General features: G+C 46.2%; 1 protein-coding gene across 1 annotated transcript in view; it reads right to left on the bottom strand.

The window, feature by feature from the left end:
* SH3BGRL (SH3 domain binding glutamate rich protein like) overlaps positions 1 to 16630 on the bottom strand; it is a 39085-nt gene that overhangs the window by 3413 nt on the left and 19042 nt on the right. The window contains exons 2-3 of the mRNA XM_074882333.1: positions 6993 to 7178; positions 3621 to 3701 (exon numbers count right to left, since the gene is read on the bottom strand). Of these exons, the coding sequence (XP_074738434.1) occupies positions 3621 to 3701; positions 6993 to 7178 (267 nt within the window). The remainder of the gene's footprint in view (positions 1 to 3620; positions 3702 to 6992; positions 7179 to 16630) is intronic.

Below are 16630 nucleotides of genomic sequence, written 5' to 3'. Positions count from 1 at the left end.
CGAGCCCTTGGTCGGACACAGCTGGGAGCTGCTCCAGCACAAGACCCCTGGCGAGCTCCGTCGTGCCTGCCAGCGGCTCTGTCCCGTTGTGGCACCGCTGAGGAACCAGCTCCCCGCTGCGGGGCAGCGAGCCAGCTGCTCCCCGGCCTGCCACCACCCTCCGCACCCGGGGCTCCTAACCCACACCTCCCGGAGGGACCTTCGGCTCCACGAAAACATTCCTGTGAAGCTCCTGAGCTGAAGAAACACCTAAAGGGGTTTAGCTAACAATCCTCAGTCTGATTCAGGAGGAATGTTAAAAACCTAAAGCTTGCATTTTTCAGTCTTCTTTCAGCCTTTGTACGGTGGTCGCAAATGGGAACAGAATGACAGCAGAAGAAATGCAAAAGGAACTTTTTTCTGAAGATGGCTTCTACACGTGTACAGTTGACTGAAGATTAATTTAATTACCTGTTAGCAGCAACGTGGCCTACAAGAAGATGAACAGTCACACCGCTCTCGGGGTGGACAGCGTGGTTCGTTTTAAAGCAAAAAGTTCATCTGCTAAAGTCAACTTTTATGTAATGGAGTTGTTTGCTTTTATGAGTGCATAGAAATACTGACGATAACAGACTCAACAGTATCATTGTTAACATGAGCCAGTATGCTAAACAAATAAAAAACAAGAGGAGGAAGGACTAAGAAGGGAATTTCCAAGAAGCCTGTTAAGCCTTCTAAGAGAGGGGACCCGGTGGGTGACCCCAGCCGGCACGGCAGGAAGTACCACGCATATCTCCCTTATCTCAGATGCGGTGGCTCACTCTGGTTTTCCTGGCTCTCTGCCCAAGCGCCTCGCATCGCGCTGCCTTTTAAGTCAGGGGCGTGGGAACAGCTTTGCTGGGACGGCTGGCTCAGGCCCGCCATGCTCCCGGACCGCGCTCCGCTCCTCCGGCCACACGCCGCGGGTCAAAGAGCGGAGCCGGGACGTCGCCGCGCACCCACGCTGCTCGTGCCAGGGCATCCTGTCTGTTCATGGCAGAAAAGGCAGGTGAAGAATGAAGGAAAGATTAAAAAGAACTATAAAGCCTGGAAAAAACAAGGATGTTTGATATTCTCTAGAAGACAAGTGGTTCTTTGAACCGTAACAAAGAGGAGATGGTTCCCTGTGTAGTAATTCCATTAACCAGTTGTGGGCACTACAGAAGTGACATCTAGTTCTTTTTTTTTTTTTTTTTTTTCCCCAGAAAATGCAAGACAAAGTACTTATCTTCCAAACAGGCAGTGGTAAGCTGGAGAGGATTCCTGGTTTTCCCTCATCCCCAGGAAAGGGGGCACAATTAACTCAGGGAACACGCTAACCTATTTGTCTAGAAGGTCAAACTCCATTTCCTTGGGCACAATCCTGCACATTACCTGGGAAAGGCTCCGCTTTTCAGATCTGACACTATTCCCCTTTCCTACTGTCCCTTACTTCTCCCTCGAGGCCCCTCACTGAGCATGCTCCCAGTCCTTAAATAATTAATCACAGCCTTTAACTCCCTAAATCCTCTCCCTTTAAAACCTACCCGTATTGTCTGAAGAAGGGATATTTAAGATAAATTAATGCCAACCTTTCCCAGGGTTTGTAGGTCCAATTGTACTCAGTGCCCAAAGCACAAACCAAAGCTCCAGGGCTCAGTAAATAGTTACTTGCCTTTCCCATGCTCAGTTCTGAGCCCTTCTCGGTTAACATTAATATTGGCCCTTTGTGTTCAGTGTCAAATAACTTTCCAAATCTCTCATAATGACATTTAACAGAGGTTTGCTGTCAAGGCCCTCTCTTGCAATCACACACAGGTTGATCCCAGGCTCCTTCTATTTTATATAGCAACATGCACAGACGCAATGTCATTACCTACAATATTCCACCCAAGCTGCATGCAGCTATGCTGTAAATGCCAATTTCAGCATCTACCAATGAGTTTCTCCTCCTCAGCAGCAGGCAATCAGCTTGATTTGACATCACGTAATTGTGGGATGGATACCAAAAGTCAGACCAGCAGCAGAATGCACTGGGTACAAGGTCAGTTATGCAAAGGTTATCTTTGCATAAGCTCAAACGCACCTCCCCAAGCGGTGAAATGAAAATTCAGCGGAGTATAACTGCGTTGTATCTCTCCTTTTTAAAACTCACTTTTTCCTTAGGTGAGGACAGAATCAGAGCATCCCTTAGGACAGAATCAGAGCAACTAATAGCCCCGCAGACTGCTTCTACAATCTGGCAGGGTAAGTAAGCAGCGATGTTCATAAACGTTATGGAGACGGATGACCTGATTCATCGTGGCAGCAACTGCTCTCCAGTACCACTGCACTTCCCAGAGCTCGGCCATGAGGGGAAACGCACGGGCTTTCCTGCGTCCCCTGCTCTCAGGGCTGCTTTCTCACTCCTCAGCCCCATCTTGCATACTTTTTTGTGCAGCGCTGTGCAGATGTTCCAAGAAACTTATAAATAAGATTTACATGACTATCACGGTGTGTGCAGCTGGCCTTCTGGCGCCAGCCACGTGTGATGCTGGGGCACGTAGCACAGGTTTTGCCCTCTGCAACTCTGTATGAGGTAGATTTTTTCCTCACTGCACCATTCACAAGTGTGAATGTGTTTCTAGCTACTGCTAGAAATCATTTGGTTCCCAAAACTGCTTCAGTCTGACCCACAATTTGTAATGCTTAATACTGATGGATCATCATCCACCTTTAAAATCAGGTCTCAGTGATGTGCACAGCGTGACCTTCAACTCCTACACGAATAAAGTTGAAAGGAAACAGCGTGTTTATCCATTGGAACAAGAAAGCTGGAAGTGACCCTGAGGATCCTGCTGCTGTCAAGTGAAACGTATAAAGCAGGCTTGTCCTATCCTATCAAAATCAAAAGGAGAATTCCAGCCCATTGCATCCGCCAAGCAGCAGCCCAGTTTGTAACTGGCAAAGGAAAACAAGGCTTCAGATCACAAGCTGGAGAAAAAATTACTCTGAAGCAAGACATTATTTCAAAAACAACAACTCCAGTCTCGAGGTATTTTCTAGTACAAAAGTCTCATCGAAACTTCATGTGAATTCAGTTTTTTCACTGAACTAATTATTTGGTTTTGTGACAATTTTTTTCATCTAGATTTCTTGTGAGTTCTTCAGTGCAAATATTAACCACTCTTTCACTTGTCCCCAGAGTGTACAATAAAAAAAAAAATTAAAAAAATCCAATGGTACAGACAGTTGGTGTCTAGACAATTATTACGAGTGAAGAACTTGACCCAGCTCTTCTTTCCAAAGCAACAAAAGCTCTTCCATTAACTTAAAAAAGAGCAGAGTGGCTCTGCAGTGAGGATACCAAAAGAGCATCTGCACCAAACGCTGAGTTCTTCTGGTAGAAGGAAGGGGAAGAAGACGCCTCCAGGGAACACAACATCCTCCAAATAAACCAGCACATAACAACAGCGTGTTGCTGTGGTGTTGAAGCCTGAAAGTTAGTCTCTGGAAACTGAATATCAGACCAGCAGGTAGATTGATTGGGACAACCACAGAACATGGAATACCCTACTATGAGGAGAGAAGAACAAGGGTGTAAAATACAGGTGGGGTTTACTGTGAGAAACGTCCACACCTACCTTTGAACCAGGCGGTGCAGTCAAGCCTAAAAATGCATATACCGCGTTGTTCTCTCGTGCTTCAAAGAAAGCTTCATAGTCCTTCACCACGGGAGTCAGGGAGTGCAATGGAAACAGAAGACAGAAATATGAACCATCAGAAATAATCACAGCTCAATTTGGTGTGTTACCCAACCTGCACCGAGCAAACTGCTTCCTGTGGCCCAATGCAAAACGCAGAGTGTCACCTCAGAGATTTATCATTAGCACTAACATCACCTAAACTCTACTGTCCAAGAAGTGACGAGCTGGAAGTGTCACTATCTGTAGCAACAAGATGCTGCTGTGAGGTGCTTCCACCTTTCCCAGAGGACAGCCTCCACAGCAAGAGGGCTGTTGTCACTGGTTCTGTCATCAGAAACACTGTGATCAGAAACACATCCCCAGATGTCATTGCTAATTACCGATTAGTAATGGCAACTGGGCAATTACAGACATTGACTCTTAAACCTGTTAAATTTAAACCTGTAAAGTGAGAGTCCACCTTTTCCTATCATGTTTCCCATTAACGATTAGTCTACACAACTGAAGGAAACTGGGTGGCACTGCCACTGTACTCACAGTGCACTACAGCTGCTCTAAACATGCACACAGCCACTTCCCAGGAAAATTAAGGTAAAAACAATGAAATAACAAAATAAATACCAATGCTTCCTTCTCTGCCTTTTTTACATTTGAGGCAGAATGCAGTGCTGTATGGAGTACAAACACAGCTTAGCTGTCTGCTGCGTTAGGAAAGAGCAAGCAAAAAGCCCCCAGTGTGGCTCAGCAACAGCAGTTGCCAAACACTGACCAAACGAAGCCAGAAGGTTTGTGCAAGTCCACCGTTGTCCGAGTTACCGCACACTTCCCTCCCTCCAATTTCCAAACTCAGCACATAGCTGTCCTATGACTTTCCTTCTCGCCCCTTTTTCACTGAAGCAGCAGTACCAGCCTCCTCCAGCTTTACTGGGGGGTGTTTTGATGCAGAAGTCCCGGCTGAGAAAGCCAAGGCAAGGCAGCAGCTCAGAGCAGGCTCAGTCTCGGGCTGAAGTCAGGAGGAGAGCTGCCATTAAGGGCACGCTGCTTCACATGCCTGTCTGTCTGGTAGGCAAAAGCCTAAGAAATAGCAAATATTGTTTGAAAATAGCAGCATGTTCAGAGCAGGGGCAGCTCTAAGAAGAGGCTGTTGCAGCTGGAACAGCAGGAAGTGCACGGAACGGAGGATTCAAGCTGCCTAGAGGTCAGGGATGTCACATTATTGTTCGATTTGTACACGCAGCATTCGGCTGCTAGTTTGATAAAAATGTGCATGATTGTGTTAAATCCTCCCCGAAGCCCTTCTGTTGACACTACTGGAGCTGCTTGATAACAAAGGGGTTGTTTATCTTGCTAGTGCATAGTCCGGCAGTCGGCTTCGCAGCGTCTCTCAGGAAAGGAATGCCTGTGACTAAGGAGCAGGGCTCAGGACAACTTGCACGGCATCTACAGTTACAGCTTTTCTGCTGTGCACGGGCCAAGAAAAGTCAATTTGCTCCTTCCTCTGCCTGTTATGCTGCATCAGATCAAACAGAGAAGTTCATGCTTGAGATGGATCAGATAAAGACATAAAGAGGTTCAAGTGTGTGGGCACAGAATTAACTTTTACCTTCCTGAAAGCTAAACTGTGGTAACTTGAATCCAGCTACACAAACTGACGAAACTTCGAGAGTTCAAAGTGGCACCAACCAAAATTTTGGGGATGAAATAAACCCACAGCAACAATTGTTCTGAAGCATCTTTACCCCTTTCCCCAAAATTCCTGTATTGAGAACTGTCGTGGTTTGCAGCTGGGGATACATCAGACGCATCTCGGAAAAGCAAGCATCCAGATCTAGGTGCACCCAGCTTTTTCTGTTCCTGTCCCACCCCACTGCAGAGCGGGGCTTTGCTCTGCTGCGCAGCTGCAGCAATGCACCAGAAATCTGGCAACATGTCCCTGATAAAGGACAACTGCCGGGGGATCTGCTTGCATCCCTAAAGCTCCGGTACACGGAGGGAGAAAAGTGATACTAGTGCAACTGGACTTCCTACTGGTACAGAAATATTTGTCTCTTTTTTTAGGTTTGTTTGTTTTTAAAGAGAGAGAACTGAACACAATTTTCAGCTCTTTGTGACTAGTCCCTTCTCAGCTTTCAGCTGCAGACAACTATCGATCAATTACATTTGTCTCTTCAAACCAACCTTTTTCCATGTCACAACCACAGTCAGTAAAATTCTGAGAGCCAAGTGGTGGATTAGCTCACTGTGGATATTGTTTCAAGTTCTGCTTTTATTACAAGCAAGAAAAACTCCTGGCACATTGAGAATAATTTCTTTCAGTAGCCATAGAATCGCCTCGCAAAGGTCCAGAACTGGCAGGTTCTGACTTACAGACTTTGAAGGTCAGAATCAAGACTGCAAAATGACTTAGAAACCAACACTCAGCACCAGAGGAATGCATACTGTGAGCTCTTTTCATAAGATATTAAGTTTTAAAAATAAAATTAACAGTTAATCTAGTAATCATTCAAGCGTGGCCTGCTGAGCAGAAGTGCTGCAGGGCAACTTACTTTTGATCAAGCATTAAAATAACGACAAGTAGGAATTGCATTTGCAACATGAGTTTTAATCTGTTCAAGGCACTGGAGTAAGTGGACTGCAACAGCCTTCATTTTGCAAGCAGTACACAAAAACTGATCCCAAGGAGGATCAGAAAACTGATTTATGATCATGGCAGACATTGCTGCATACGAGCACTTCTCTTGGAAGATGAACAGACTGTGGAGTGATCTGGGATGCGCACGTATCGGCAAACCCCACGGAGACAGAACAGCTCCCTGAACTTGCTACAGAACGTAAAGTTGGTGCAAGTGTGCCAGATTTCTGCGAAGTGGTAGTTCACAATCATGGTGAACATGAGAATTAAAAAACTCTGTGAACTTTCAGAGCTGTAAGAGGGGGAAAAACCCACAGAGAAAAAAAAAATATATATACATTGCAAGGTGGTGGTAGGCTCATTCCAGTAAGTAGCACAATGATCTGAGAGCCAGGAGGTCCAAATTTTAATCTCTCCTCTATGGCGGAAATGGAATATTCAAGAATCAATTATTATTATCTTGGGCTCTTTATAGTAATTGATTCTTCTTGCTACTTAAAGAGCCCAGAGGAGGGGTAAATGTCTAACACCTTCCACGCCCCTCACAGTTTGCACGCGTGAACCTCAATTGAGGTGGCCAAGTCCTTTCTGGCTGATCACAAGAGCAAAGCAGAGACTATGGCAGCGAGTAAGAGGCCTGGGAAGAGAAGAGATGGAGAGCTGGAGCCATTCCTTACCCCGAGGTACCGGCTGTCATTGAAGAGCCGGGGCGGCAGAGGGTTCCCGCTCGCTGGCCGGCTGTCCTCAGGGACGTTCTCGCGCATCCATTTCCGATTCTCCTCATTGGCGGCGATATCCTTCTCCTCAAATTCAATTTTGTTGGCTTCCAAGAAACCTAACACATCTTGTTGCTGTTTTTTAATCTGTCGCAAAAGAGGGAGGGGGGGAGAGAAAGCAAACAAAATCAGTCAAACCATTTTTTCTGATGCTGATTATGCGAATCCAGCGTTCAATGCATAAACAAGGGGGTGCAAAACAGGCTGAAATGGAAGCAGTAAGAAAATTCTTAGAATAAAAAAGTATCTTCTAAAGATTCAACAGGCTGAAGTCGAAATACACTGTCCCTATACACATGTGAGTGTTGTGAGTCTTAAGGGTCTCCAACCAAAAGCAAAGGTGTGAGCATCCCCTTGCAGAGGCTGCACTGGCCAGACTTTACAGTTAACTCACGGGAATGTTCCTTTCTCAGGTGCAGTGAAGTTTGCTGGGGGGACATTTGAGGTACAACCCCCTTCCTTTGTGCCCCTGGCAGCAGAGGCTGAACCCACCCTTCTCAGAGTCCAGGTTTTTGTCCTCCTCGCGTAGGGGACTTCCCAACAGATCTCATCGAGTCGTCAGTAACAGTAAGATCTCAAAGCAATTTTGGCTCATGGTTCTTTGGACCAAAAAAAAAAAACAAAACCCTCTTCAGCAGTGGCAGGATTGGTCTCCGGAGAGCTGTGACCCCACATCTCCCACCTTGCTCGTCTCAAGGAGAGGTCTCGGGGGGGCTGACTGCAATCCCACACCTGATGCAGCCCCTCCTCTGCACACTCACACAGCACCCATGTGAAAAGCAGGATTTGTGTGGCAAGGACTGTGGTGGCTTTTCACAGGAAAGGTGGTTTTTATTACTGTCATATATGAATTACTGACTTCCTGATACAGAGATGTTCTGTTTATGCTCTGCTCTTCCTCTGCATGACTTCACCACCATAAAGGAAATTATAACCATGCGCATCCTGGCAAACAATAAAAAAATGGGATTTAATGGGAAATTTGTTCTCTTCAAATTATTCCCTTCGCTACAAAACCAATCCAAGGCCTGGCTTTAACCTAATTAGCTCAGTGCAACAAAAGCAGCGTTTCATACAGATGTTGTGCTGCTTCTAATTCAGGTCAGCCACCAGCTTCCCGAGCAGCCTCTCCATATACGGCCAAGGGAGAAGAGGCAGCTCCGGGCTCGCAGCGCCGAGGTCAGGGCACAGCCAGCGAGAGCCAAATATGGAGCCTGCGCCCCTGGCTCGCCCAGCCCCGCATCCCTGGGGCGCAGAGCTGGGCCAGGAGCTGGAGGGAGGGAGGCTGCGAGGGTTTCGTGGAGGAAAAGGGCTGCCCTGGAAGGCTGCGGTTTGGGAGAGCAGAGCACAGCGTTGTTATTGTAAATCTGGTCTCTAAAGAACCCTCTAAGACTTAGTCTGAAGTTTTAGAAGGCAGGCAGCCTGTATTGCAGCGCTGGATGCACTGGGGATCATGCCACCTAACGTGCATGCTGAAAGACAAGGGCACACTTATTATATACAATAAAAGAAATGAATATTCATGGAAGGGCAGGGTCAGACTGGCTCTTAGGAAGTATTTCTTTGCAGAAGCGGTTGTTGGGCGTTGGAATGGGCTGCCCAGGGCAGGGGGGGAGTCCTCATCCCTGGAGGGGTTGAAGAGTCGGGTTGACCCAGCGCTGAGGGATCTGGTGGAGTTGAGAACGGTCAGTGTGAGGTTCATGGTTGGACTGGAGGAGCTTCAAGGGCTTTTCCAACCCAGATGATTCTGGGATTCTGTGAATTTCTGAGAAGTACACACCTATTTCCAGAGGATCCAATATCTACGTTAAAACATTGCACAAGCATACTAAAATTTGGGGAAGGGTCTCTGACGGGCTTCCACGGGGGTTTTTGGTGGTCTGTGGTGGTCTCTAGTGGTTGTTGAAGAGGTGCCTCTTAGGGTCATTTCCATGAACTCTGAGGTTTTTTTCATATAAGGCCTCCTCTTGGCTTACTGCTCTGTCTGTAAGGTTTCTCAGCATCCTTATCTTTGGCTCCCACAGGTGTCTGCTGGTTTCTCTGTCCTCCCTGGGATGTACCCAGCACAGTTGCAAAAATTATGTCCTTGGGTGCATTCCTGTCTGAGGCCCCTTACAGCAATTAGCACCAACTGCTTGCAGGCATCAGCATCTCCAAAGAGGAGTCAGCCGTGCTAGGGCAGTCTTTAAGCAACCACTGCCTCGTTCTTTGGCAGCTCCTTTGGAGCCATCACTGCTGGCTGCATGACAATCCGTGGTAAGGAACCAGTCCAGGTTAAACTAGATCTTGGGTGGGGTGGTTTGTTTTTAAAAAACCTAGATCTCGCTCTGCATCTAGCTCAATGTAATGCAAAGGGACCAACGCTGCTCTCCCGACGGAGGAAAAACGTGCTCCCAGCTCCAGTGGGGAAGGCGCCTGCTCAGGGCTGCAAGAGCCAGCGAAATTCCTCCTAACACCTCAGCAGAGGAGCTGCCAAACTCAATTAGCGAGTGCCCTTGCACCCTTAAACAGAAGAATATTGCTGGGCGTTAGCTAATGTCCGTCATGGCTAAAAATAAATAAAAATGGACAAGTTAATACCACCCCGAGGAAATAATTCATGTTACAGTCTGTATAGAAAAACATTTCTCAGCAGACTCGAATCTACTGGTAAGAGATTTCTTCGCTTGCCTTTAATAAGAGGGGTCACAGCAGGAGGGAGCAGTCAGGGGAAGTTTTGCTCCATCGTGCCATACAGCTCAGAGGAAAAAAAAAAAAAAAAAACCGAGGACTTCCTTCATGAACTATTCTCTAGGACTAAAATAAGGGAAAGGTCTTTGTCATTGTAAACTCCTCTGCCAGTGGGCAGTACCTAAGGCAACATACTGACCTGGGAATAAATAGAAATTTTTTTCCCCAAACTAGTTATATTTTAATTAACCGTTTCCCACCATTTGTAAATTACAGATCCAGCTTGTTTTCATTAGCCTCAGGTCCTTAATTTTGTCCAAAATCTGCTGCTTAGTGAGAACACACTTGAGAAGTCCCAGAATTGAAGAAAAAAAAAGAAAACCAAGTTTTTACCCAATCTACTATTAAACTATAGCCTCTGCCATGTAAAACAAGAGCTCTAAGTTTGACAATAATTAGGATTTTGATCTCCTGAGAAGTCTCTTTATTTTTTAAATCATTTTCACTATGAGATTGCCTCCTAACCATACACACATCCTCACATTCCCCACGGCATCTCAGCTCGGTCTCAGTGCAGCCCTTCGCAGGCAGACTCCGCAGTCCTTCCGTGCAGCACCCAGTCTGACAGCACTGGACTAGCTCAGCCATTAAGATGCTTCTTCAACATGAAGAAAACGCCTCTGGCTACCCTATGTTACCATTATTTCATATGATGAACCGAAAAAGAGTTTTCCTCTTAGATATACATATGCAAAACATCTCTCTGTGCACTGCCACCTTGCCTGTCTTGCTCTATTTTCGCTCATTCTCCCAACTTTGTGGAGCAAGGACAGTCTCCAGGTTGTTTTTTCTGCTACAGGTAGCACAGTCTGATCCCAAGTTCACAACTGCAGCTTCAAAGGGCTATCACAGCAGATAATGCCTCTCTGCTTGTTTATGAAGAGCTAGCAAAGCTGGAAATATATTTTTTCTGCTAGAAAAGGCACTGTGTGGAATGCAAGCATGGTATTTTGGTGTCTGTGCCTCTCTGTCTGTGGTCAGAGGAGGTAATTCTCTAGAACTGTAAAGAAAAGCAAGGGCCTGGTGTTGATACATGAGTATTATTAGTTTGAAACCCTAGCCAAAGAAAAAAAGCAAGCTGGAAGATTAAGAGGCAATGTCTTCCTCCCAGCTCCTCAGACAAGTCTTCCAACCACGATGACAAGCACTTACACAAGAACATTAAATGCTCCAGAGAAACACGGCACCAACCACTGGGCAGACCAGACACCGAGCTGACAGATTGCATTATTTTATGGGGTTTTATATAGAAAATTTCTATTAATCTCAGGCACTGGAATACCGCTGGGAGGGAAGTGCCTAAAATAGAGCAAGAGATGCCTGCTGCTGCTTCAGGGTATTTTGTCTTACTCAAAAGGGCATACGCTCTCCTCAGGACAAGAGCCTGGAAGATGGTTCCTGCTGCCCATGTTTGGGAAGGAGCCTTTCCTCAGGATGTGCCTGTCAACACGCAGCACTCGCTTCCCAAAACAACCCTCTCCCAGTTGCCTAACTGGGCATGGACACCAGCCAGTGCCTTTCCAGATCCCGCACCTCGTCCTACGCAAACAACTGTCATGTCTGAAGCTATTTCGGCCTGTTGGCTGCAGCCAACTGCAGTTTGCAAACACGAAAATCCATGTTTATACTGAGTGCTCCTGACACACGTTGCAGGGCAAGAGAGAGGCAGCAGAGAGCTGAGAACGTGTGTACAGCCAGCGCAGGAGCTGGGGAGCCCAGAGCCATGGTGCTGAGGCAGGGTCCTGAGCCTGGGGGACCAGCACTGGAGGGGTGGGAGGGCTCATGGACAGGCACAAAAGCACACGAACAAGAGAGACATCACGGACAGGGATAGGTAGACTGCAAGGAAGGGAAGAGGCTGCAGGCAGGAGCGGATGAGCAAAATGGATGGATGGAGACGGGGCAAAATCCCAGGGGTGGGATGGAGAAAGAGGGACGGATGGAGGAGTGTTGGGGTGGGGAGCAGCAGATGTCGGTACTGCAAGAGGAAGGGCCGCATCCTGCTGGAGCTCACCACTGCCCTGCTTGGGAAATAACCTCCTCATGGAAGCCAGTTTTGTCCAAAAATGCCTTTATCGCCAACCCCCAGAAAAAACACACCTGGTTCCTCAGCCTGAACACACTGATTCACGTTTCTCAGGGCATTCTGGGGGGAAAACCATCTAAAATTACTCAGGTGAGTGGAAACGTTATACTTTTTGCTGATGTTCCTAAGATAACATTGAAGGAAACATGTAACCAAAATGAATCTATTTTCACTTTGGTTTGGTTTTCAATGTCTGTTCCTGAGACAGAAATAGATTTATGGCAAGTTACTGGCAGTGAAGCGAGTCTCACCACCAAGCTGTAATCTTCTGCATACAGAATTCGCACAAGCAACATTAGATGCTTCCAGCAGACTTTTTCTTTTTTAAGATATCCTTGTGGATATCCTTGATATCCTTTAAGATTCTCTTCCTTTCCAGTTACAAGCCAATGATGAAATATTAAGCTTTCAACAGAGCATATGCACAGAAAAACATTCTGAAAATGAGTAGTTTAGCATTATGGACAAATACTGTCCCTCACTGAATATACATTGGAAGTTAAATTTACTGTTCTAAGATCTAACTCGCATCAGTGGATGACATCAGTAATGCAAGAGAAACCACATCAAAGCTGCCAAGAGGAGAGACAAGTGATGTTTTCCAACAAACTGCAGTCCATCAAAAATGGAGCTTTAACCCCAAAGCAGGCCAAGGACTTTCCAGAAAATGCTGGAACATTTCAGACTCGGTATTTTTTTTCTCCTCCAAATCTTTACTCGTTGAAAGAGAAAAAAAAAAAAAACAAAAAACCAAACAACTCAACTAAAAGATAATAAACAGAAAGGAGGCAGAGGTGATGCTGCAGGACCTTGGTCCAGCAAGCAGCGATACTCCATCCCCAGCTCCAGCCAGGTCTGTCCAACAGCCAGCCTCTCTTAGCACTACCCTGCTGCAAGGAAACAGTTAAATACTTTATTTAAATGAACTTCAAAGAAGTTTCTATCTTATTTGGTATACACAGGCATACACATTCAGAAGACTAGCCCAGTTTGCACTGCTGGCCAAGAGGGGTTTCTGGGGTTTTTTTAAGTCTTGTTATTTTTTCAGTCTATAAATAAATTCCTTGTTGGACAATAGACATGTTTTGGAAATCTATTTATGGACCACTGAAACCCGAAGTAAGTTCACAGTTTGAGTGCTGCTGTTTTGATCACACAACAAACTTTCCAGAGCTGAGGAAGTGGCTGCACCTCTGTCGTTCTGGCACTCAGCGTTCGCCGCCGTTTCTGTGGGTCCTGCATCCTCACCTCCATGCAGGGAAAAAACACAGGTTTGGTTGGTTATTTTTCCCCCAAAACACGATTAAATGGCTCATACACTGTTGTGAGGATTTAAAAGAACTTTAAAGAGCTTTCCTATAAAGTTACCAGCCATCGTTATAGCATTGCTTACAGCATCCAGCTCCTGCTGAGTGCATGGCCTGAGCTGCCTCTCACAGCCAAGAGCCAAGCCACACCTTACAGCCAATCTAGATCTTGCTCACTTCTCAATTTAGTTTAAAGACAAAAACAGCTTTAAAAGGGTTTTTTACCATGTCCAACTCCAGCCTTTTGGGTTCTACATAAGGAAAAGCAACATCATCTTTAAAGCGATTGCATTTTAAGCCACTGATGATTTTCAACACGCTGTTTCATCGTTAAAGGGGCAATTCTTTAAATTACAGGGGATATCTGCTTTGTGCAGAAAGGTGAAAAAGTTCAGCTCCCCAGGTGATGCTACCATGTGTAGCCAGACTTGTAACCATCAGTTCTTCAAACGGTTCAGTCTCTTCTGAAGGTTGGTAAACTGCAATTTAAACAGCAAACAGAAAAAGCGCAGCATAAAAAATCTTCAGCAAACTCTGGCAGCAGCGCCATCCTTTTGCTCATTGCAGCCGAGGTGAAAATCCCCAGAAAGTGTTTTTCTTTGGAGGGAGCAGGGCAGCACAAGGAATGCTGTGCCGCTGCCAAGCCAAATTAACGCGCCGCCGGGCAGCCCGCAGGCTGAGCTGCACACCGTGACTTTAGGACTTGACCACCTCTGCCGCTGTGGCTGGCTGACACCAGAGCTATTCACAGCCACTTTCTGGAATTAAAAAAAAAAAAAAAAAAAAAAAAAGTGTTGTTCTTTTTTTTTAACATTTCTCATCTAATTTCTAAAATGATAATGCCTTCCTCATGTGAGTTGCTAATGCAGAAAATACTTGCAAACTAGCTGCAAAATGCTTATAATTTCGCCTCCCAGTACAACATAATTTGTAGGAGTTAAACAGCACGGCAGCTCAGCTATGCAGCATTTAAATGTCATGGATTCCTGACGGCCCCCCTTAAGCTTGTTCTCCACCCCCAGGACACTACAGCAGGACTGCCTTCAGAGAAAACCACCTTCAAGCAGGCTTGGTCCTGGCCTCCATCAGAGTTTTCTCTGGTTTTGCTGTAATATTCAAAGAGCCAGTTTTTTGTATAAAGTGTTTTTGTTGTTTTTATTTGCATGAACAAGCCAGATTTCCCCCCCCTCCCCATATTAGCTTAAAATTCAGAAGTGCCAGTGCTGGTGGTGCTGGTGGCCACCATCCACTGTAAATGGTGGTCACAGGGTGGGAAACTTGTAGGCACCTACGGCAATGACCTGCTTGATCAGAGCCTTGCAGGCTGCCTCTGAGGTCTCTCCCAGCAATTCGTGTCTCACTCTTACTTCTCTCTGCCTGGTAGAACATCCACCTATTTTTAGGTCTGGGCAATTATCATTACAGAACTCAAACCACTTCTTTGTTCAGGCTATTTTAAGCCAAGCATTACACGTAGCAATGTCATCATTCTCACTCCCAATGCTTGGTTTCTGGTCTGTAAGGAATGAGATTGAGGACAAACATAGCAAAACCACCGTGAACTTATGCGACCTAAATCAAACACAGGAGGCTGGAAAAGCTCACGCTGTACTTGTGCTGCCTTTTTTTTTTTTTTTCCTCAGAAACCAGGCAGTGTCCAGATGGGCTCCATATGTACTTACTCTCTCCCTCCAGGGCCCTTTGGGAAAGCCCATGGCATACCCTGCATAGCTGCTACAGCAGCCCTCTCTTGATGTGTGGTTTGCCCCAAACAGCTTAGAAGTTGTTTATTTGGACATGGTTCTCGCCACTGGGCACCCACCGACCCTGGGCTGCATTAGCACCATGTGCCAGCTGGAGACCCAGGGCAGGGGGGAATGAGCCCCAGCTCGCCGTGAGAGCAGCGACCAGATTCCTACTTCTCATGTGTGGTTCTGGAAGAAACTGTTTAAAAGCAGGAAAAAGTCCTGGGGTGAAAGGATGTAAAAGGACCACCACTCAACAGCAAGGTTTGGGGAAAAATCCAGGCTACTGAAAGGTTTTTGCAACCTAACCTGGAGGTCGCATCACATCTGGAGGCACGTGGTCTGCCTGCAGTGGGGCATCATCCAGGCATAAGGTACCACACCACGGACCAGATTTGCAGCACAAGCCAGGGATACAGCTAGAACAAAGGACAACGTCTGTCCTTCCCAAAACAAAACCACAACTTGCTCCAGAAACCATAGAAAGTTACATAAATGGAAAAGCTGATTCGTGAGAACAAAACTAAAAGCTTGTCTTATGGATTATAATGCCATTGTAACTGTACTCATTCACTAACCCAAGGCCTAAAAATTTGTTAAATCCCACATCAACAAAACCCAAGCCAAAAATCCTAGTGCATTCAACAAGTTATTTCCTACCAGAAGAACCAAACATGAAAGTTAATGGTCACCTCCGTGTACTAAAGTCCTGGGGATCAGGATTCTCAGTGGAGCCCAAGGCCCTCATGGACCCAACTCCCACTGTCTTTTATTTACTCTTTGACACAGACTGCAAAGAGAATAAAATCCACAGTGGGAGCTGGCGTTTAGCCCCCTTGGCCGTAAGACAGGCCTGGCTCCTCCCGTTGGTGCAGCCCAGCAAGGCAGGCTGCAGAGCAGGTCCCGAACTGCGGTGGCACTGACTCGCCACTGAAGTTTGAGGAACCAGCTGCCTTTGCGCTACGGACGTGCCGACACGCACGGTGCACGTGTGGTTGGAAGTGTGGGAAAAGCAAAACAACGAAAAAACTGCAAAACACACATTTTTCTTAACACATGGTGCCCAGAACAAACGCAGAACGGGATGAAGATCCAGTGATTTGTGTTGCCGTGACACCAAGGAGGAATGTGAAGCGAGGTGGAGGCTGCACGGTCCCGTTCTTCCACTTTTCTCAAGGAATGTTTGACATGACTATGCAGATTTATCTCCTGCTCTTCCTCGTCTCTCAAGGACTGTTTTGCAGAACTCTGCAGACCTTCTCTCTCATTCTTCCTCTTTTTCCACAAAACCAGCACACACCTTGCACCAAGGAATGTGCTGTTGTTACTCAAGAAACGACCTTGACCACAGTCCCACCCACTCACACATACACACTTGGATAAATACTACCTCGAGTTTGTATCTAACTCAGAGGGATGAGAATCCAACACCAAATTGGAGGGACAGATGGACGGGTTTGTGCTCCTCATCTCCCCCCAGAAGGGACAATTTTTGGTAAGATTTGGGCCCTCAGCTACGCCAAGTGATTACCCAGGAATTAAGTGTGTGTGACTGCAATTGTTTTCTGTGTGTAGTGGTATACAGCCAACCTCCAGTTTGTGCATTTATCGTAGACAATCTCAAAGAATCTGTAGATGTTGCATAAGAATAAATCATACTATTCGTGTCCC

Source organism: Strix uralensis, chromosome 13, assembly GCF_047716275.1.
Source record: "Strix uralensis isolate ZFMK-TIS-50842 chromosome 13, bStrUra1, whole genome shotgun sequence".
Taxonomy (NCBI): domain Eukaryota; kingdom Metazoa; phylum Chordata; class Aves; order Strigiformes; family Strigidae; genus Strix; species Strix uralensis.
This window is presented reverse-complemented; position numbering and strand designations above follow the sequence as displayed.